General features: G+C 50.6%; 1 protein-coding gene across 8 annotated transcripts in view; it reads left to right on the forward strand.

The window, feature by feature from the left end:
- The window catches only part of DAAM2 (dishevelled associated activator of morphogenesis 2), a 683,500-nt gene that overhangs the window by 472,359 nt on the left and 188,847 nt on the right, over nucleotides 1-22,294 (forward strand). For 7 of the 8 annotated variants that reach the window (XM_073671724.1, XM_073671725.1, XM_073671726.1 and 4 more), the window contains exons 16-17: nucleotides 274-303; nucleotides 1,094-1,200. In XM_073671724.1, coding sequence (XP_073527825.1) covers nucleotides 274-303; nucleotides 1,094-1,200 — 137 coding nt within the window. The remainder of the gene's footprint in view (nucleotides 1-273; nucleotides 304-1,093; nucleotides 1,201-22,294) is intronic. The other variant, XM_073671723.1, reaches the window with a different exon arrangement.

Genomic DNA, 22,294 nt, shown 5'->3' on the forward strand with positions numbered 1-22,294 from the left:
GACAGTACGATGTATCACAGGACAGTACGATGTATCACAGGACAGTACGATGTATCACAGGACAGTGCGATGTATCACAGGACAGTGCGATGTGTCAGAGAATGGCTTTATTTGTAAATATGTTGCGTTTACAAACATCGGGTGCAGATTTTGTGAAGGATCCCAGCGATCTCCCGGGATTTGTGAACTTCTGCTGCTTTTTGTATAATGGTGGTACCCTGTATTTCTAATCTGTGGCGTCTCCTTCTCTCTTACCTGTGCTCGGCTGTCTAGGACCTGCTAACTAACACTTCTCTGAAACAGGTGAGTGGCGTCTCTGCATTGGCTTTTGTGTGCGATCTCCTGTCGTCAGTCATTCATTGTGATATCCCCTCTGGACCTGGGGAAGCTCAGGTGCTATCAGTTTGGCTGCTTTCTTAGCTCCCTTTGCTTTTCCTTAATGTCTACTATGGGGGTAGATCACATACTGTGAACTCTTTGCTGTTTTCCTGCTTTTCTCTGCACAGCAGCGTATGGCTTCCCGGCCGCTATGAGCTGCGCAGTGGACGGCCGGATGCTGCTGTGCGGTGAAAGATAGAAGAAGCTGCGGCCCCTAATTCTTAGGATTGGTTACTGTTCCAAAATTCAGACCTAATAATGTGCCATCACTTTCTAAAATAGGCGTACCCCATTTAATGTGTGTGTTATTTTTATAGAATAAATGCATCTGTGCCTGGTCCTGCAGCTCAGCCTCATTCACTTGTATAGGGCTGTCAGGATCTGGGACCACAACCTCCATAAGGATAAACTCCTCCGTACTTATATTTATAGAAATCCCCACTAAACTTTAAATTTAGTGAGATGCACCTGTATACTGTATGTATATACCCAATGCAGTTCCCTTTTGATTAATACATGGTAAGTAACCCATTTGCAGTTTGCACCATTTTACCCCCTGCAGTCCCTGTAGCTTTACAACTGCTGATCCCTCCTGACAGTGAGTAAACGACTTGGAGACATATAGGCAGCGATCAGATGGGGGAATCATAAATCATCTCCTATATTTCTTACACCTGTTCCCAATTTTTATATTTTCCCATGTTTCTCCTGACAGAAAGAAATAGATTCTATGGAGGATCTGTACCTGTCCACCCGCAAAGTGAAGGAGCTGTCTGTGATCGATGGTCGCCGGGCTCAGAACTGTGTCATCCTGCTCTCTAAGTAAGTTCCACGAATCCTGCCCCATCACACGATCTCTGCCCTCATCACATGATCTCTACCCTCATCACATGATCTCTGCCCTCATCACATGATCTCTGCCCTCATCACACGATCTCTGCCCTCATCACACGATCCCTGCCCCATCACACGATCTCTGCCCTCATCACATGATCTCTGCCCTCATCACATGATCTCTGCCCTCATCACATGATCTCTGCCCTCATCACACGATCCCTGCCCTCATCACACGATCTCTGCCCTCATCACACGATCCCTGCCCCATCACACGATCTCTGCCCTCATCACATGATCTCTGCCCTCATCACATGATCTCTGCCCTCATCACACGATCCCTGCTTTCATCACACGATCTCTGCCCTCATCACATGATCCCTGCCCTCATCACACGATCTCTGCCCTCATCACACGATCTCTGCCCTCATCACATGATCTCTACCCTCATCACATGATCTCTGCCCTCATCACACGATCCCTGCCCCCATCACACCATCCCTGCCCTCATCACATGATCCCTGCCCTCATCACACGATCCCTGCCCTCATCACACGATCTCTGCCCTCATCACACGATCTCTGCCCTCATCACACGATCCCTGCCCGCATCACACGATCTCTGCCCTCATCACACGATCTCTGCCCTCATCACATGATCTCTGCCCTCATCACATGATCTCTGCCCTCATCACACGATCTCTGCCCTCATCACATGATCTCTACCCTCATCACATGATCTCTGCCCTCATCACACGATCTCTGCCCTCATCACACGATCCCTGCCCTCATCACACGATCCCTGCCCCATCACATGATCCCTGCCCTCATCACACGATCCCTGCCCTCATCACACGATCCCTGCCCTCATCACACGATCCCTGCCCCATCACATGATCTCTGCCCTCATCACACGATCTCTGCCCTCATCACACGATCCCTGCCCCATCACACGATCTCTGCCCTCATCACATGATCTCTGCCCTCGTCACACGATCCCTGCCCTCATCACACAATTACTGCCCGCATCTAATACAACTTGGTAACTGCAACAATGTATCGTCCTTTATATCAATGTAACCCGGATGTAGAAAGGTGTTGATGACGTCAGGCGATGCTACGTCCATGTGAGTCCTCCAGTGCTCCAGCCTCGGGATTGGTTTTGCTCCCAGTGGTAATATGGGGGATAATTTGGTATCGTATTGGGGAATTCTGATGTTATGGTGGAGTGCTCTCCTACGTGGGGAGTGGATACAAGCAGCACCGCCAGATCTGCAGGACCCAGCTGGTGATTGACTTCCATGGGCTCTGTGTAATGCTTCATTTCCCCTCTGCGGGGCGCTGTAGGGAAACTGATCACTTACCAGTGAGTTCTCCCACTGGCTGCAGCTGATCGCTGTCCCAGGTCTTTATTCCCAGGGAACACTTAAAGGAGTTTTCCACTTTAAAGAAAGTGGACCCCAACCATGCTGCTGAGCTCAGTGATTGGCTGCAGTGGTGATATCAGCTGTCAAGGTGACATCACCACTGCAGCCAAAACATAGATACCTGAACAAGCAGCGGTGAGCCAGTGCTGGACCGGGGGAGGGTGAGTACTTGTTCTGCTTTTTGTTTTAAGTATATGAGTGTTTGGGGTCCACTCCGCTTTCATTTCAGCTTTATTATATGACCAGCGAGGTTTGTGTTACATTATTATTAATATCTGCAAAAGTGTCCCCTTATAATAACAATGCTCCTTAAAATAACAATACCCCTCACCCCTCATGTGACCCTTTCAAAACAAACAATGTCTCCCAGAAAACTAACAATGCCCCTTGGGTTCCCCCCATTCAAAACTAGTAATATCCCCTGAGTACCCCCTGTAAATCCAGGGCTGTGTAGTCGGTAAGCCAAACCTCCGACTCCGACCCCCTCATACACGGCTCATGTTTAAGTGACAGATTCATCTCAGCTAAAAGTCCAGACCCTGAGATCAGGAACAGGACCGACATTTATAGGATATTTCATACCTTTCCCAAATTCTTATGAAAAAATATTCCCCACCGACTGCATTGAACGACTGCACCCAATTTATTATATATTGTTGGAGTCGTAGTTGGTCCATTTTATATCAACTCCGACTCCACCAAAATGGGCTCCGACTCCACAGCCCTGTGTAAAACCATTAATGTCCCCAGAGTGCACCCTGTAAAACTGATAAAGTGTCATGAGTGCCCCCAATAAAATCAATAATGTCCCCTGAGTGCTCCCAATAAAGCTAAATGTCCTCTAAGTGCGCCTTGTAAAACTAATAATGTCCCCTGAGTGCCTCCTGCTGAACTAATAATGTCCCCTGAGTGCCCCCTGCTGAACTAATAATGTCCCCTGAGTGCCCCCTGCTGAACTAATAATGTCCCCTGAGTGCCCCCTGCTGAACGAGTAATGTCCCCTGAGTGCCTCCTGCTGAACTAATAATGTCCCCTGAGTGCCTCCTGCTGAACTAATAATGTCCCCTGAGTGCCCCCTGCTGAACTAATAATGTCCCCTGAGTGCCTCCTGCTGAACTAATAATGTCCCCTGAGTGCCCCCTGCTGAACTAATAATGTCCCCTGAGTGCCTCCTGCTGAACTAATAATGTCCCCTGAGTGCTCCCAATAAAACTAAATGTCGTCTAAGTGCCCCTTGTAAAACTAATAATGTCCCCTGAGTGCCTCCTGCTGAACTAATAATGTCCCCTGAGTGCACCCTGCTGAACTAATAATGTCCCTTGAGTGCCTCCTGCTGAACTAATAATGTCCCCTGAGTGCCCCCTGCTGAACTAATAATGTCCCCTGAGTGCACCCTGCTGAACTAATAATGTCCCCTGAGTGCCCCCTGCTGAACTAATAATGTCCCCTGAGTGCCCCCTGCTGAACTAATAATGTCCCTGAGTGCCCCCTGCTGAACTAATAATGTCCCCTGAGTGCCTCCTGCTGAACTAATAATGTCCCCTGAGTGCCCCCTGCTGAACGAATAATGTCCCCTGAGTGCCCCCTGCTGAACTAATAATGTCCCCTGAGTGCCTCCTGCTGAACTAATAATGTCCCCTGAGTGCCTCCTGCTGAACTAATAATGTCCCCTGAGTGCCCCCTGCTGAACTAATGTCCCCTGAGTGCCCCCTGCTGAACTAATAATGTCCCCTGAGTGCCTCCTGCTGAACTAATAATGTCCCCTGAGTGCCTCCTGCTGAACTAATAATGTCCCCTGAGTGCCCCCTGCTGAACTAATAATGTCCCCTGAGTGCCTCCTGCTGAACTAATAATGTCCCCTGAGTGCCTCCTGCTGAACTAATAATGTCCCCTGAGTGCCTCCTGCTGAACTAATAATGTCCCCTGAGTGCCCCCTGCTGAACTAATAATGTCCCCTGAGTGCCCCCTGCTGAACTAATGTCCCCTGAGTGCCCCCTGCTGAACTAATAATGTCCCCTGAGTGCCTCCTGCTGAACTAATAATGTCCCCTGAGTGCCTCCTGCTGAACTAATAATGTCCCCTGAGTGCCCCCTGCTGAACTAATAATGTCCCCTGAGTGCCCCCTGCTGAACTAATGTCCCCTGAGTGCCCCCTGCTGAACTAATAATGTCCCCTGAGTGCCTCCTGCTGAACTAATAATGTCCCCTGAGTGCCTCCTGCTGAACTAATAATGTCCCCTGAGTGCCTCCTGCTGAACTAATAATGTCCCCTGAGTGCCCCCTGCTGAACTAATAATGTCCCCTGAGTGCCCCCTGCTGAACTAATGTCCCCTGAGTGCCCCCTGCTGAACTAATAATGTCCCCTGAGTGCCTCCTGCTGAACTAATAATGTCCCCTGAGTGCCCCCTGCTGAACTAATAATGCCCCCTGAGTGCCCCCTGCTGAACTAATAATGTCCCCTGAGTGCCCCCTGCTGAACTAATAATGTCCCCTGAGTGCCTCCTGCTGAACTAATAATGTCCCCTGAGTGCCTCCTGCTGAACTAATAATGTCCCCTGAGTGCCCCCTGCTGAACTAATGTCCCCTGAGTGCCCCCTGCTGAACTAATAATGTCCCCTGAGTGCCCCCTGCTGAACTAATAATGTCCCCTGAGTGCCCCCTGCTGAACTAATAATGTCCCCTGAGTGCCTCCTGCTGAACTAATAATGTCCCCTGAGTGCCCCCTGCTGAACTAATGTCCCCTGAGTGCCCCCTGCTGAACTAATAATGTCCCCTGAGTGCCCCCTGCTGAACTAATAATGTCCCTGAGTGCCCCCTGCTGAACTAATAATGTCCCCTGAGTGCCCCCTGCTGAACTAATAATGTCCCCTGAGTGCCACCTGCTGAACTAATAATGTCCCTGAGTGCCTCCTGCAAAACTAATAATGTCCCCTGAGTGCCCCCTGCTGAACTAATAATGTCTCCTGAGTGCCTCCTGCAAAACTAATAATGTCCCCTGAGTGCACCCTGCTGAACTAATAATGTCCCTTGAGTGCCCCCTGCTGAACTAATAATGTCCCTGAGTGCCTCCTGCAAAACTAATAATGTCCCCTGAGTGCCTCCTGCTGAACTAATAATGTCCCCTGAGTGCCTCCTGCTGAACTAATAATGTCCCCTGAGTGCCCCCTGCTGAACTAATAATGTCCCTGAGTGCCTCCTGCTGAACTAATAATGTCCCCTGAGTGCCTCCTGCTGAACTAATAATGTCCCCTGAGTGCCTCCTGCTGAACTAATAATGTCCCCTGAGTGCCTCCTGCTGAACTAATAATGTCCCCTGAGTGTACCATGTGAAACTAATAATGTCCCTTAAGTGCCTCCTGCTGAACTAATAATGTCCCCTGAGTGTACCATGTGAAACTAATAATGTCCCCTGAGTGCCCCCTGCTGAACTAATAATGTCCCCTGAGTGCCCCCTGCAAAACTAATAATGTCCCTGAGTGCCCCCTGCTGAACTAATAATGTCCCCTGAGTGCCCCCTGCTGAACTAATAATGTCCCCTGAGTGCCCCCTGCTGAGCTAATAATGTCCCCTGAGTGCCCCCTGCTGAACTAATAATGTCCCCTGAGTGCCCCCTGCAAAACTAATAATGCCCCCTGAGTGCCTCCTGCAAAACTAATAATGTCCCCTGAGTGCCCCCTGCTGAACTAATAATGTCCCCTGAGTGCCCCCTACAAAACTAATAATGTCCACTGAGTGCCCCCTGCTGAACTAATAATGTCCCTTGAGTGCCCCCTGCTGAACTAATAATGTCCCCTGAGTGCCTCCTGCTGAACTAATAATGTCCCCTGAGTGCCTCCTGCTGAACTAATAATGTCCCCTGAGTGCCTCCTGCTGAACGAGTAATGTCCCCTGAGTGCCTCCTGCTGAACGAATAATGTCCCCTGAGTGCCTCCTGCTGAACTAATAATGTCCCCTGAGTGCCCCCTGCTGAGCTAATAATGTCCCCTGAGTTCCTCCTGCTGAACGAATAATGTCCCCTGAGTGCCTCCTGCTGAACTAATAATGTCCCCTGAGTGCCTCCTGCTGAACTAATAATGTCCCCTGAGTGCCTCCTGCTGAACGAGTAATGTCCCCTGAGTGCCTCCTGCTGAACTAATAATGTCCCCTGAGTGCCTCCTGCTGAACTAATAATGTCCCCTGAGTGCCTCCTGCAAAACTAATAATGTCCCCTGAGTGCCCCCTGCTGAACTAATAATGTCCCCTGAGTGCCCCCTGCAAAACTAATAATGTCCACTGAGTGCCCCCTGCTGAACTAATAATGTCCCCTGAGTGCCCCCTGCTGAACTAATAATGTCCCTTGAGTGCCCCCTGCTGAACTAATAATGTCCCCTGAGTGCCCCCTGCTGAACTAATAATGTCCCCTGAGTGCCTCCTGCTGAACTAATAATGTCCCCTGAGTGCCTCCTGCTGAACTAATAATGTCCCCTGAGTGCCCCCTGCTGAACTAATAATGTCTCCTGAGTGCCTCCTGCTGAACTAATAATGTCCCCTGAGTGCCCCCTGCTGAACTAATAATGTCCCCTGAGTGCCCCCTGCTGAACTAATAATGTCCCTTGAGTGCCCCCTGCTGAACTAATAATGTCCCCTGAGTGCCCCCTGCTGAACTAATAATGTCCCCTGAGTGCCCCCTGCTGAACTAATAATGTCCCCTGAGTGCCTCCTGCTGAACGAGTAATGTCCCCTGAGTGCCTCCTGCTGAACGAATAATGTCCCCTGAGTGCCTCCTGCTGAACTAATAATGTCCCCTGAGTGCCCCCTGCTGAGCTAATAATGTCCCCTGAGTGCCTCCTGCTGAACTAATAATGTCCCCTGAGTGCCTCCTGCTGAACGAGTAATGTCCCCTGAGTGCCTCCTGCTGAACGAATAATGTCCCCTGAGTGCCCCCTGCTGAACTAATAATGTCCCCTGAGTGCCCCCTGCTGAACTAATAATGTCCCCTGAGTGCTTCCTGCTGAACGAATAATGTCCCCTGAGTGCCCCCTGCTGAACGAATAATGTCCCCTGAGTGCCCCCTGCTGAACTAATAATGTCCCCTGAGTGCTTCCTGCTGAACGAATAATGTCCCCTGAGTGCCCCCTGCTGAACTAATAATGTCCCCTGAGTGCTTCCTGCTGAACGAATAATGTCCCCTGAGTGCCTCCTGCTGAACTAATAATGTCCCCTGCTGAACTAATAATGTCCCCTGAGTGTCCCCTGCTGAACTAATAATGTCCCCTGAGTGTCCCCTGCTGAACTAATAATGTCCCCTGAGTGTCCCCTGCTGAACTAATAATGTCCCCTGAGTGCCCCCTGCTGAGCTAATAATGTCCCCTGAGTGCCTCCTGCTGAACTAATAATGTCCCCTGAGTGCCTCCTGCTGAACGAATAATGTCCCCTGAGTGCCCCCTGCTGAACTAATAATGTCCCCTGAGTGCCTCCTGCTGAACTAATAATGTCCCCTGAGTGCCCCCTGCTGAGCTAATAATGTCCCCTGAGTGCCTCCTGCTGAACTAATAATGTCCCCTGAGTGCCTCCTGCTGAACGAATAATGTCCCCTGAGTGCCCCCTGCTGAACTAATAATGTCCCCTGAGTACCCCCTGCTGAACTAATAATGTCCCCTGAGTGCCTCCTGCTGAACTAATAATGTCCCCTGAGTGCCCCCTGCTGAACTAATAATGTCCCCTGAGTGCCCCCTGCTGAACGAATAATGTCCCCTGAGTGCCCCCTGCTGAACGAATAATGTCCCCTGAGTGCCTCCTGCTGAACTAATAATGTCCCCTGAGTGCCCCCTGCTGAACGAATAATGTCCCCTGAGTGCCTCCTGCTGAACTAATGTCCCCTGAGTGCCCCCTGCTGAACTAATAATGTCCCCTGAGTGCCCCCTGCTGAACTAATAATGTCTCCTCAGTGCCTCCTGCTGAACTAATAATGTCCCCTGAGTGCCCCCTGCTGAACTAATAATGTCCCCTGAGTGCCCCCTGCTGAACTAATAATGTCCCCTGAGTGCCCCCTGCTGAACTAATAATGTCCCCTGAGTGCCCCCTGCTGAACTAATAATGTCTCCTGAGTGCCCCCTGCTGAATGAATAATGTCTCCTGAGTGCCTCCTGCTGAACTAATAATGTCCCCTGAGTGCCCCCTGCTGAACGAATAATGTCCCCTGAGTGCCCCCTGCTGAATGAATAATGTCCCCTGAGTGCCCCCTGCTGAGCTAATAATGTCCCCTGAGTGCCCCCTGCTGAATGAATAATGTCCCCTGAGTGCCCCCTGCTGAGCTAATAATGTCCCCTGAGTGCCTCCTGCTGAACGAATAATGTCCCCTGAGTGCCCCCTGCTGAACGAATAATGTCCCCTGAGTGCCCCCTGCTGAACTAATAATGTCCCCTGAGTGCCCCCTGCTGAGCTAATAATGTCCCCTGAGTGCCCCCTGCTGAATGAATAATGTCCCCTGAGTGCCCCCTGCTGAGCTAATAATGTCCCCTGAGTGCCTCCTGCTGAACGAATAATGTCCCCTGAGTGCCCCCTGCTGAACGAATAATGTCCCCTGAGTGCCCCCTGCTGAACGAATAATGTCCCCTGAGTGCCCCCTGCTGAACGAATAATGTCCCCTGAGTGCCCCCTGCTGAACGAATAATGTCCCCTGAGTGCCCCCTGCTGAACTAATAATGTCCCCTGAGTGCCCCCTGCTGAACTAATAATGTCCCCTGAGTGCCCCCTGCTGAACGAATAATGTCCCCTGAGTGCCCCCTGCTGAACTGATAATGTCCCCTGAGTGCCTCCTGCTGAACTAATAATGTCTCCTGAGTGCCTCCTGCTGAACTAATAATGTCCCCTGAGTGCCCCCTGCTGAACTAACAATGTCCCCTGAGTGCCCCCTGCTGAATGAATAATGTCCCCTGAGTGTCCCCTGCTGAGCTAATAATGTCCCCTGAGTGCCTCCTGCTGAACGAATAATGTCCCCTGAGTGCCCCCTGCTGAACGAATAATGTCCCCTGAGTGCCCCCTGCTGAATGAATAATGTCCCCTGAGTGCCCCCTGCTGAGCTAATAATATCCCCTGAGTGCCCCTGCTGAATGAATAATGTCCCCTGAGTGCCCCCTGCTGAGCTAATAATGTCCCCTGAGTGCCCCCTGCTGAATGAATAATGTCCCCTGAGTGCCCCCTGCTGAGCTAATAATGTCCCCTGAGTGCCTCCTGCTGAACGAATAATGTCCCCTGAGTGCCCCCTGCTGAACGAATAATGTCCCGAGTGCCCCCTGCTGAACGAATAATGTCCCCTGAGTGCCCCTGCTGAATGAATAATGTCCCCTGAGTGCCCCCTGCTGAGCTAATAATGTCCCCTGAGTGCCCCCTGCTGAACGAATAATGTCCCCTGAGTGCCCCCTGCTGAGCTAATAATGTCCCCTGAGTGCCTCCTGCTGAACGAATAATGTCCCCTGAGTGCCCCCTGCTGAACGAATAATGTCCCGAGTGCCCCCTGCTGAACGAATAATGTCCCCTGAGTGCCTCCTGCTGAGCTAATAATGTCCCCTGAGTGCCTCCTGCTGAACTAATAATGTCCCCTGAGTGCCCCCTGCTGAACTAATAATGTCCCCTGAGTGCCCCCTGCTGAGCGAATAATGTCCCCTGAGTGCCCCCTGCTGAACGAATAATGTCCCGAGTGCCCCCTGCTGAACGAATAATGTCCCCTGAGTGCCTCCTGCTGAGCTAATAATGTCCCCTGAGTGCCTCCTGCTGAACTAATAATGTCCCCTGAGTACCCCCTGCTGAACTAATAATGTCCCCTGAGTGCCCCCTGCTGAATGAATAATGTCCCCTGAGTGCCCCCTGCTGAATGAATAATGTCCCCTGAGTGCCTCCTGCTGAACGAATAATGTCCCCTGAGTGCCCCCTGCTGAACGAATAATGTCCCCTGAGTGCCCCCTGCTGAACGAATAATGTCCCGAGTGCCTCCTGCTGAGCTAATAATGTCCCCTGAGTGCCTCCTGCTGAACTAATAATGTCCCCTGAGTGCCCCCTGCTGAACTAATAATGTCCCCTGAGTGCACCCTGCTGAACTAATAATGTCCCTTGAGTGCCTCCTGCTGAACTAATAATGTCCCCTGAGTGCCCCCTGCTGAACTAATAATGTCCCCTGAGTGCACCCTGCTGAACTAATAATGTCCCCTGAGTGCCCCCTGCTGAACTAATAATGTCCCCTGAGTGCCCCCTGCTGAACTAATAATGTCCCTGAGTGCCCCCTGCTGAACTAATAATGTCCCCTGAGTGCCTCCTGCTGAACTAATAATGTCCCCTGAGTGCCCCCTGCTGAACGAATAATGTCCCCTGAGTGCCCCCTGCTGAACTAATAATGTCCCCTGAGTGCCTCCTGCTGAACTAATAATGTCCCCTGAGTGCCCCCTGCTGAACTAATAATGTCCCCTGAGTGCACCCTGCTGAACGAATAATGTCTCCTGAGTGCCCCCTGCTGAACTAATAATGTCCCCTGAGTGCCTCCTGCTGAACTAATAATGTCCCCTGAGTGCCTCCTGCTGAACTAATAATGTCCCCTGAGTGCCCCCTGCTGAACTAATAATGTCCCCTGAGTGCACCCTGCTGAACTAATAATGTCCCTTGAGTGCCTCCTGCTGAACTAATAATGTCCCCTGAGTGCCCCCTGCTGAACTAATAATGTCCCCTGAGTGCCTCCTGCTGAACTAATAATGTCCCCTGAGTGCCTCCTGCTGAACTAATAATGTCCCCTGAGTGCCCCCTGCTGAACTAATAATGTCCCCTGAGTGCCCCCTGCTGAACGAATAATGTCTCCTGAGTGCCCCCTGCTGAACTAATAATGTCCCCTGAGTGCCTCCTGCTGAACTAATAATGTCCCCTGAGTGCCCCCTGCTGAACTAATAATGTCCCCTGAGTGCACCCTGCTGAACTAATAATGTCCCTTGAGTGCCTCCTGCTGAACTAATAATGTCCCGAGTGCCCCCTGCTGAACGAATAATGTCCCCTGAGTGCCTCCTGCTGAGCTAATAATGTCCCCTGAGTGCCTCCTGCTGAACTAATAATGTCCCCTGAGTGCCCCCTGCTGAACTAATAATGTCCCCTGAGTGCACCCTGCTGAACTAATAATGTCCCTTGAGTGCCTCCTGCTGAACTAATAATGTCCCCTGAGTGCCCCCTGCTGAACTAATAATGTCCCCTGAGTGCCCCCTGCTGAACTAATAATGTCCCCTGAGTGCACCCTGCTGATCTAATAATGTCCCCTGAGTGCCCCCTGCTGAACTAATAATGTCCCCTGAGTGCACCCTGCTGAACTAATAATGTCCCCTGAGTGCCCCCTGCTGAACGAATAATGTCTCCTGAGTGCCCCCTGCTGAACTAATATTGTCCCCTGAGTGCCTCCTGCTGAAGTAATAATGTCCCCTGAGTGCCTCCTGCTGAACTAATAATGTCCCCTGAGTGCCCCCTGCTGAACGAATAATGTCCCCTGAGTGCTTCCTGCTGAACTAATAATGTCCCCTGAGTGCCCCCTGCTGAACTAATAATGTCCCCTGAGTGCCCCCTGCTGAACTAATAATGTCCCCTGAGTGCCTCCTGCTGAACTAATAATGTCCCCTGAGTGCCCCCTGCTGAACTAATAATGTCCCCTGAGTGCCCCCTGCTGAACTAATAATGTCCCCTGAGTGCCTCCTGCTGAACTAATAATGTCCCCTGAGTGCCCCCTGCTGAACTAATAATGTCCCCTGAGTGCCCCCTGCTGAACTAATAATGTCCCCTGAGTGCTTCCTGCTGAACTAATAATGTCCCCTGAGTGCCCCCTGCTGAACTAATAATGTCCCCTGAGTGCCCCCTGCTGAACTAATAATGTCCCCTGAGTGCCTCCTGCTGAACTAATAATGTCCCCTGAGTGCCCCCTGCTGAACTAATGTCCCCTGAGTGCCCCCTGCTGAACTAATAATGTCCCCTGAGTGCCTCCTGCTGAAATAATAATGTCCCTTGAGTGCCTCCTGCTGAACTAATAATGTCCCCTGAGTGCCCCCTGCTGAACTAATAATGTCCCCTGAGTGCACCCTGCTGAACTAATAATGTCCCCTGAGTGCCCCCTGCTGAACTAATAATGTCCCCTGAGTGCCCCCTGCTGAACTAATAATGTCTCCTGAGTGCCTCCTGCTGAACTAATAATGTCCCCTGAGTGCCCCCTGCTGAACTAATAATGTCCCCTGAGTGCCTCCTGCTGAACTAATAATGTCCCCTGAGTGCCTCCTGCTGAACTAATAATGTCCCCTGAGTGCCTCCTGCTGAACTAATAATGTCCCCTGAGTGCCCCCTGCTGAACTAATAATGTCCCCTGAGTGCCTCCTGCTGAACTAATAATGTCCCCTGAGTGCCCCCTGCTGAACTAATAATGTCCCCTGAGTGCCCCCTGCTGAACTAATAATGTCCCCTGAGTGCCTCCTGCTGAACTAATAATGTCTCCTGAGTGCCTCCTGCTGAACTAATAATGTCCCCTGAGTGCCCCCTGCTGAACTAATAATGTCCCCTGAGTGCCTCCTGCTGAACTAATAATGTCCCTTGAGTGCCTCCTGCTGAACGAATAATGTCCCCTGAGTGCCTCCTGCTGAACGAATAATGTCCCCTGAGTGCCCCCTGCTGAACTAATAATGTCCCCTGAGTGCCCCCTGCTGAACTAATAATGTCCCCTGAGTGCCCCCTGCTGAACGAATAATGTCCCCTGAGTGCCTCCTGCTGAACTAATAATGTCCCCTGAGTGCCTCCTGCTGAACTAATAATGTCCCCTGAGTGCCCCCTGCTGAACTAATAATGTCCCCTGAGTGCCCCCTGCTGAACTAATAATGTCCCCTGAGTGCCTCCTGCTGAACTAATAATGTCCCCTGAGTGCCTCCTGCTGAACTAATAATGTCCCCTGAGTGCCCCCTGCTGAACTAATAATGTCCCCTGAGTGCCCCCTGCTGAACTAATAATGTCCCCTGAGTGCCCCCTGCTGAACTAATAATGTCCCCTGAGTGCCCCCTGCTGAACGAATAATGTCCCCTGAGTGCCTCCTGCTGAACTAATAATGTCCCCTGAGTGCCCCCTGCTGAACGAATAATGTCCCCTGAGTGCCTCCTGCTGAACTAATAATGTCCCCTGAGTGCACCCTGCTGAACTAATAATGTCCCCTGAGTGCCCCCTGCTGAACTAATAATGTCCCCTGAGTGCCCCCTGCTGAACGAATAATGTCCCCTGAGTGCCTCCTGCTGAACTAATAATGTCCCCTGAGTGCCCCCTGCTGAACTAATAATGTCCCCTGAGTGCCCGCTTAAAAACTACGACCGTCTCCTGAGAGCGGTGAGATATGCAATAAATAAAGGCGCACTCACCTGATCCCCGACCTGTATGAATCTCTGTCCATACAATGATGTCTCTGCGCCACTTGCGCCAGGTCGTGGAGGTTTTTGGGGCTGTAGCCCTGTATGAGATACTGAATGTGGCGCATCTTGCTCCACTGCGCGGCTCATCAGTGCTGCCGTGCAGAGCGCTGTGATTGCCACACTAGGCGCCATTTCTTTATTCCCGATCTGCAGCTCTTAGCTGTCACTGGGAAAAATAAGAGAAATGTCTGGAATGTAACGTGACGGAAATATCAGAAAAGCCGCGTTCTCCAGATTACAGGGAACGTTCCCCCCGGTCCGGCGTCGCTCCGGCAGAGGAATATCTATAATAGTAGAGCAGAAGGGCCACTCACCACGTGCAGCCCCTCCGGCGTGGCCCGGTCACTACTGATACCGTAGCCGCTCGCTGTGTGCAGCCCCTCCGGCGTGGCCCGGTCACTGCTGATACCGCAGCCGCTCGCCGTGTGCAGCCCCTCCGGCGTGGCCCGGTCACTGCTGATACCGCAGCCGCTCGCCGTGTGCAGCCCCTCCGGCGTGTCCCGGTCACTGCTGATACCGCAGCCGCTCACCATGTGCAGCCCCTCCGGCATGTTCCGGTCACTGCTGATACCGCAGCCACTCGCTGTGTGCAGCCCCTCCGGCGTGTCCCGGTCACTGCTGATACCGCAGCCGCTCGCCGTGTGCAGCCCCTCCGGCGTGTCCCAGTCACTGCTGATACCGCAGCCGCTCGCCGTGTGCAGCCCCTCCGGCATGTCCCGGTCACTGCTGATACCGCAGCTGCTCGCCGTGTGCAGCCCCTCCGGCGTGTCCCGGTCACTGCTGATACCGCAGCCGCTCGCTGTGTGCAGCCCCTCCGGCGTGTCCCGGTCACTGCTGATACCGCAGCCGCTCGCCGTGTGCAGCCCCTCCGGCGTGGCCCTGTCACTGCTGATACCGCAGCTGCTCGCCGTGTGCAGCCCTTCCGGCGTGGCCCTGTCACTGCTGATACCGCAGCTGCTCGCCGTGTGCAGCCCCTCCGGCGTGGCCCGGTCGCTGCTGATACCGCAGCCGCTCGCCGTGTGCATCCTCTCCGGCGTGGCCCTGTCACTGCTGATACCGCAGCCGCTCGCCGTGTGCAGCCCCTCCGGCATGGCCCAGTCACTGCTGATACCGCAGCCGCTCGCCGTGTGCAGCCCCTCCGGCGTGGCCCAGTCACTGCTGATACCGCAGCCGCTCGCCGTGTGCAACCCCTCCGGCGTGTCCCGGTCACTGCTGATACCGCAGCCGCTCGCTGTGTGCAGCCCCTCCGGCGTGTCCCGGTCACTGCTGATACCGCAGCCGCTCGCCGTGTGCAGCCCCTCCGGCGTGGCCCTGTCACTGCTGATACCGCAGCCGCTCGCCGTGTGCAGCCCCTCCGGCGTGGCCCTGTCACTGCTGATACCGCAGCTGCTCGCCGTGTGCAGCCCCTCCGGCGTGGCCCGGTCGCTGCTGATACCGCAGCCGCTCGCTGTGTGCAGCCTCTCCGGCGTGGCCCTGTCACTGCTGATACCGCAGCCGTTCGCCGTGTGCAGCCCCTCCGGCATGGCCCAGTCACTGCTGATACCGCAGCCGCTCGCCGTGTGCAGCCCCTCCGGCGTGGCCCAGTCACTGCTGATACCGCAGCCGCTCGCCGTGTGCCGCCCCTCCAGCGTGGCCCTGTCACTGCTGATACCGCAGCTGCTCGCCGTGTGCAGCCCCTCCGGCGTGTCCCGGTCACTGCTGATACCGCAGCCGCTCGCCATTGGAGGACGCTCGGCTCGGACATGCTTCAGCGTCAGCAATATCTATTACAATTTTCCAAAAGGCCCCTCGGAGTTTACATTGGCTCCACGTGAAGATCACGACTCGCGGCTGATACTGAATATTCTCGTTTCTTTTTTTTTTTATCATTTTTTCTGGAATCTGAGGCGAGAAGACGTTCAATCAGCGAAGAACATCTGTATATTTATCTAATTAATCATTTATCAACGTGTACGTGTCACAGAATCTCCGGAACAGCAGAACATTCCTGCCAAAATATGTGGGGAGGGCGAACACCAGGGGTGGGGGAGTCACAGAAATAACGGGGGCAATAAGTATATACAGTTGTGCTCAAAAGTTTACATACCCCGGCAGAATTTTTCCTTTCTTGGCCTTGTTTCAGAGAATATGAATGATAACCAAAAACCTTTTCCTCCACTCATGGTTATCGGTTGGGTGAAGCCATGTAATGTGTTTTCTCTCTTTAAATCTTAATGACAACCAAAAACATCCAAGTGACCCTGATCAAAAGTTCACATGCCCCAGGTCTTAATACCATGTATTGCCCCCTCTAACATCAATGACAGCTTGAAGTCTTTTGTGGTAGTTGTGGATGAGCTTCTTTATTTTTTCAGATGGTAAAGCTGCCTATTCTTCTTGGCAAAAAGTCTCCAGTTCCTGTAAATTCCTGGGCTGTCTAGCATGAACTGCGCGCTCGAGATCTCTCCAGAGCGGCTCAATGATATTGAGGTCAGGAGACTGAGATGGCCACTCCAGAACCTTCACTTTGTTCTGCTGTAGCCAATGACAGGACGACTTGGTCTTGTGTTTTGGATCGTTGTCATGTTGGAACGTCCAAGTACGTCCCATGCGCAGCTTCCGGGCTGATGAGTGCAAATTTGCCTCCAGTATTTGCTTATAACGTGCTGCATTCATCTTTCCTTCAACTTTTACCAAGTTTCCTCTACCTGTGTAGCTCACACATCCCCAAAACATCAGCGATCCACCTCCGTGCTTTACTGTAGGAATGGTGTTCCTTTCATCATAGGCCTTGTTGACCTCTCTCCAAATGTAACGTTTATGGTTGTGGCCAAAATGTTCAATTTTGGTCGCATCACTCCAAATTACCTTGTTACAGAAGTTTTGAGGCTTGTCTCTGTGCTGTTTGGCGTATTGTAGGCGAGATACTTTGTGGCATTTGCACAATATTGGCTTTCTTCTGGCGACTCAACCATGCAGCCCATTTTTCTTCAAGTGCCTCCTTATTGTGCATCTTGAAACAGCCACACTGCTAGTTTTCAGAGAGTCCTGAATTTCAGCTGATGTTATTTGTGGGTTTTTCTTTGCATCCCGAACAATTTTCCTGTCAGTTGTGTCCGAAATTTTTGTTGGCCTACCTGACCGTGGTTTTGTTTTTACAGAGCCCCTGATTTTCCATTTATTAATCATAGTTTGAACGCTGCTGACTGGCATTATCAATTTCTTGGATATCTTTTTGTATCCCTTTCCTGTGTTACACAGTTCAACTACCTTTTCCCGTAGATCCGTTGACAATTCTTTTGCTTTCCCCATGACTCACAATCCAGAAACGTCAGTGGCTGGATGAAAGATGCAAGAGTCTGTCTGGATCCCAGAAACTTGCTCAACTTTTATGCACACATATTGATTACAAGCAAACAGGTCACAGGCAGTGGCGTAACGCCAATGGCGGTAGGCCACACCACTGCTGTGGGGCCCGTGAGCCCGGAGGGCCCCGAAGCAGCGGGGGAATGAGGAGGATATGTGAGTATTGGGGTGGAGGGAGGTTGCGGCGGCGGAGGAGCTGGACACACACAGTAGCGGCTGCTGCAGCTACCAAGTGTGCCCGCTACTAAAGGGACATGAATATTCCCTCTTCTCCACTCCCATGGGCGTGGAGAAGAGGGAATATTCATTCTCTTTAGTAGCCGGCATGGAGGAGCGCTGAGCCCCGGCTCCTGCTGACAGTGCCTGCTACTAAAGAGAATGCATATTCATTCTTCTCCACGCCCATAGTCCCGGCGTGGAGAAGAGTGAATGTGCCGGCAGCAGCTCACCTCGACGTCTGAGAGCGCGCGCTGCTCAGATGCCGACATGAGCTGCTGGCAGACAGGACACAGCAGCGTTGGAGCAGAGGTGAGGAAGGAAGGTGAGTATAAATGTGTATTTTTTTATGTGTAAAGTGATTGGGACCATTCATATCAGGATTGGGGGATGAGGAGGCCATACATACCAGGATTGGGGGATGAGGAGGCCACACATACCAGGATTGGGGGATGAGGGGTGCCACACATACCAGGATTGGGAAATGAGGGGGGCCACACATACCAGGATTGGGGGATGAGGGGTGCCACACATACCAGGATTGGGGGATGAGGAGGCCACATATACCAGGATTGGGGGATGAGTGGTGCCACACATACCAGGATTGGGGGATGAAGAGGCCACACATACCAGGATTGGGGGATGAGGAGGCCATGCATTACCAGGATTGGGGGATGAGGGGGCCCACACATACCAGGATTGGGGGATGAGGGGGCCCACACATACCAGGATTGGGGGATGAGGGCGCCCACACATACCAGGATTGGGGGATGAGAGGGCCACACATACCAGAATTGGTGGATGAGTGGGCCATACATACCAGGATTGGTGGATGAGGGGGGGCCATGTATACCAGGATTGGGGATGAGGAGGGCCATGCATACCAGGATTGGGGAGATGAGGGGGCAATACATACCAGGATTGGGGGATGAGGGGGCCCACACATACCAGGATTGGGGGATGAGGGGGCCCACACATACCAGGATTGGGGGATGATGGGGCCCACACATACCAGGATTGGGGGATGATGGGGCCCACACATACCAGGATTGGGGGATGAGGGGGCCCACACATACCAGGATTGGGGGATGAGGGGGCCCACACATACCAGGATTGGGGGATGAGGGGGGCCATGTATACCAGGATTGGGGATGAGGGGGACCACACATACCAGGATTGGGGGATGAGGGGGCCCACACATACCAGGATTGGGGGATGAGGGGGCCACACATACCAGGATTGGGGGATGAGGGGGGCCATGTATACCAGGATTGGGGATGAGGGGGACCATGCATATCAGGATGGGGAAATTTACCTGTAGCTGCTGCATTTCCCACCCTACGCTTATACTGGAGTCAATACGTTTTCCCAGTTTTTTGTGGTAAAATTAGGGGCCTCGGCTTATATTCAGGTCGGCTTATTTAAAATATACCATATTTTAAAATCAGTGACTACGTGGTGCCCATAATACTGCAGGACTGCACACGTGGAGGCTAATGTGGAGGAATGCACCATGAGGGTATCATACTGTGTTTGGGGGGCACTTTTGTTGGCATCACACTTTATGGGGCAATGAAAGAGGAATCTAGGACTTCAGCAGAAGGAAAATTACTAAGTAAAGGCTGGAAAATTGTGAGATTTGCTCTTCTGTGACACAAATATTTGGGTGTTTTTTTTGGGGGGGGGGCCCAATTAGAGCTTCTGCTGTGGGGACCCATGATTTCTATGTACACCCCTGGTCACAGGTGAGGATGTTACCTTTAGTAGCCATTCAAACCCATTTGTGTCAAATTCTGTGCATGATATCAGGCCAAAATCACCAGGGTATGTGAACTTTTGAGCACAACTGTAACAAGAAATGTATCTGGTATAACATAAGCATTTATCTAGGTCTGTATATATTTATATATGTACTGCTGGTATAACCTGGGCATCTTCTGTGTATAATTACAGTTGAAACCAGGAGTTTCCATCCACTATATAGAAAGACACATCTGCAGGTTCTTCTCAATATCTGACCTGAAATCAGAATAAACCTTTCCCGTTTTAGGACAATTAGGATTTTACCATAATGTTTAATATTTGCCAAATGCCAGAATAATGAGAGAGAGAGAAGGTTTAAGGCATTTTTATTACTTACTGCAAAGCCAGAAGTTTCCATCCATTTCATTAGTATTTGGTGCCATTGCCCTTACACTGAATGACTTGGGTCAGGTGTTTGGGATCTCCTTCCACAGCTTCTCACTATAGTTGGTCGGAATTTGGGCTGATTCCTCCTGACAGAACTGGTGTAACTGATCCAGGGTTGTAGGTCGTCTTGCTCGGCGCTCGCAGCCTTTTCAGCTTTGCCCATAAATTTTCAATAGGATTGAGATCAGGGCTTTGTGATGGCCGCTCCAAAACATTGACTTTGTTATCGTTAAGCCACTTTGTTACCATTTTGGCAGTATGCTTCAGGTCAGTGTCCATTTTGGAAGACCCATTTCTGCCCGAGCTGTAACTTCCTGACTGATGTCTTGAGATGTTGCTTCAGTATTGCCACATAATCTTCTTTTCTCATGATACCATCTATTTTGTGAAGTGCACCCGTCTCTCCTGCAGCAAAAGAACCCTACAACATGATGCTGCCACCCCCATGTTTCACAGTTGGGATGGTGTTCTTAGGCTTTCAAGCTTCTCCCTTTTTCCTCCAAACGTAACGATGGTCATTATTAGTGTTGGACGAACCCGAACAGTAAAGTTCGGTGTCCGCACCGAACATCTACTGTTCGGTCCCAGACCCCGAACACGGACTTCCTCTGGGAGTCCGTGTTACTGTTCGGGCTCGGGTTTGGGTGCAAGTGACAGCGCAGGAAATACAGGCTCTGATCGACGGTAACTACATTACTGCAATCAGAGCGCTGTGGCATCATGCTGACAGCTGTGACAGTGACCTGGCAGTAAAAAGCTTACCGCGGGTCATAGGCGCCGGCTGATGGTACTACTACCATCATCAGCCGGCGCCTCCTGCCATTGGAAACAGCGAGCGCAGGCACCGTTGGATGGGAGCAGTAGTCTCCCATCCACCGGCGTCTGTGCTCTGCTGAATGTTAAAAAAAAAAAAATTAAAGTTAAAATTAATAAAAAAAATATTAAAATAAAAATAAAACACATTAAAAAATAAAAAAAACACCATATACTCCCCTTACACCTAACCCCCGAAGCCCATGATCACCTGTAATAAAGGTAAAATAATAAACCAACCTCGTTCTTACCTTTCCGACACAGTCAAAATAACGAGGGTCCCACGAAGATCCCATGAACAGAACGGCCACACCGTATGTGACTACTCTGTTCATCTGCCAGCAATTACTCAGCAATATATGTACAGCTGGTATAACCTGGGCATCTCCTGTATATAATTATATATGTACAGCTGGTATAACCTGGGCATCTCCTGTATATAATTATATATGTACAGCTGGTATAACCTGGGCATCTCCTGTATATAATTATATATGTACAGCTGGTATAACCTGGGCTTCTCCTGTATATAATTATATATGTATAGCTGGTATATCCTGGGCATCTCCTGTATATAATTATATATGTACAGCTGGTATAACCTGGGCATCTCCTGTATATAATTATATATGTACAGCTGCTATAACCTGGGAATCTCCTATATATAATTATATATGTACAGCTGGTATAACCTGGGCATCTCCTGTATATAATTATATATGTACAGCTGGTATAACCTGGGCATCTCCTGTATATAATTATATATGTACAGCTGGTATAACCTGGGCATCTCCTGTATATAATTATATATGTACAGCTGGTATAACCTGGGCATCTCCTGTATATAATTATATATGTACAGCTGGTATAACCTGGGCATCTCCTGTATATAATTATATATGTACAGCTGGTATAACCTGGGCATCTCCTGTATATAATTATATATGTACAGCTGGTATAACCTGGGCATCTCCTGTATATAATTATATATGTACAGCTGGTATAACCTGGGAATCTCCTGTATATAATTATATATGTACAGCTGGTATAACCTGGGCATCTCCTGTATATAATTATATATGTACAGCTGATATAACCTGGGTATCTCCTGTATATAATTATATAAGTACAGCTGGTATAACCTGGGCATCTCCTGTATATAATTATATATGTACAGCTGGTATAACCTGGATATCTCCTGTATATAATTATATATGTCCAGCCGGTATAACCTGGGCATTTCCTGTATATAATTATATATGTACAGCCGTATAACCTGGACATCTCCTGTATATAATTATATATGTACACCCGGTATAACCTGGACATCTCCTGTATATAATTATATATGTACAGCTGGTATAACCTGGGCATCTCCTGTATATAATTATATATGTACAGCTGGTATAACCTGGGCATCTCCTGTATATAATTATATATGTACAGCTGGTATAACCTGGGCATCTCCTGTATATAATTATATATGTCCAGCCGGTATAACCTGGGCATTTCCTGTATATAGTTATATATGTACAGCTGGTATAACCTGGGCATCTCCTGTATATAATTATATATGTACAGCTGGTATAACCTGGACATCTCCTGTATATAATTATATATGTACAGCTGGTATAACCTGGACATCTCCTGTATAT

Source organism: Phyllobates terribilis, unplaced genomic scaffold (genome assembly GCF_046119375.1).
Source record: "Phyllobates terribilis strain yellow unplaced genomic scaffold, ASM4611937v1 Scaffold_3__8_contigs__length_932513732, whole genome shotgun sequence".
Taxonomy (NCBI): domain Eukaryota; kingdom Metazoa; phylum Chordata; class Amphibia; order Anura; family Dendrobatidae; genus Phyllobates; species Phyllobates terribilis.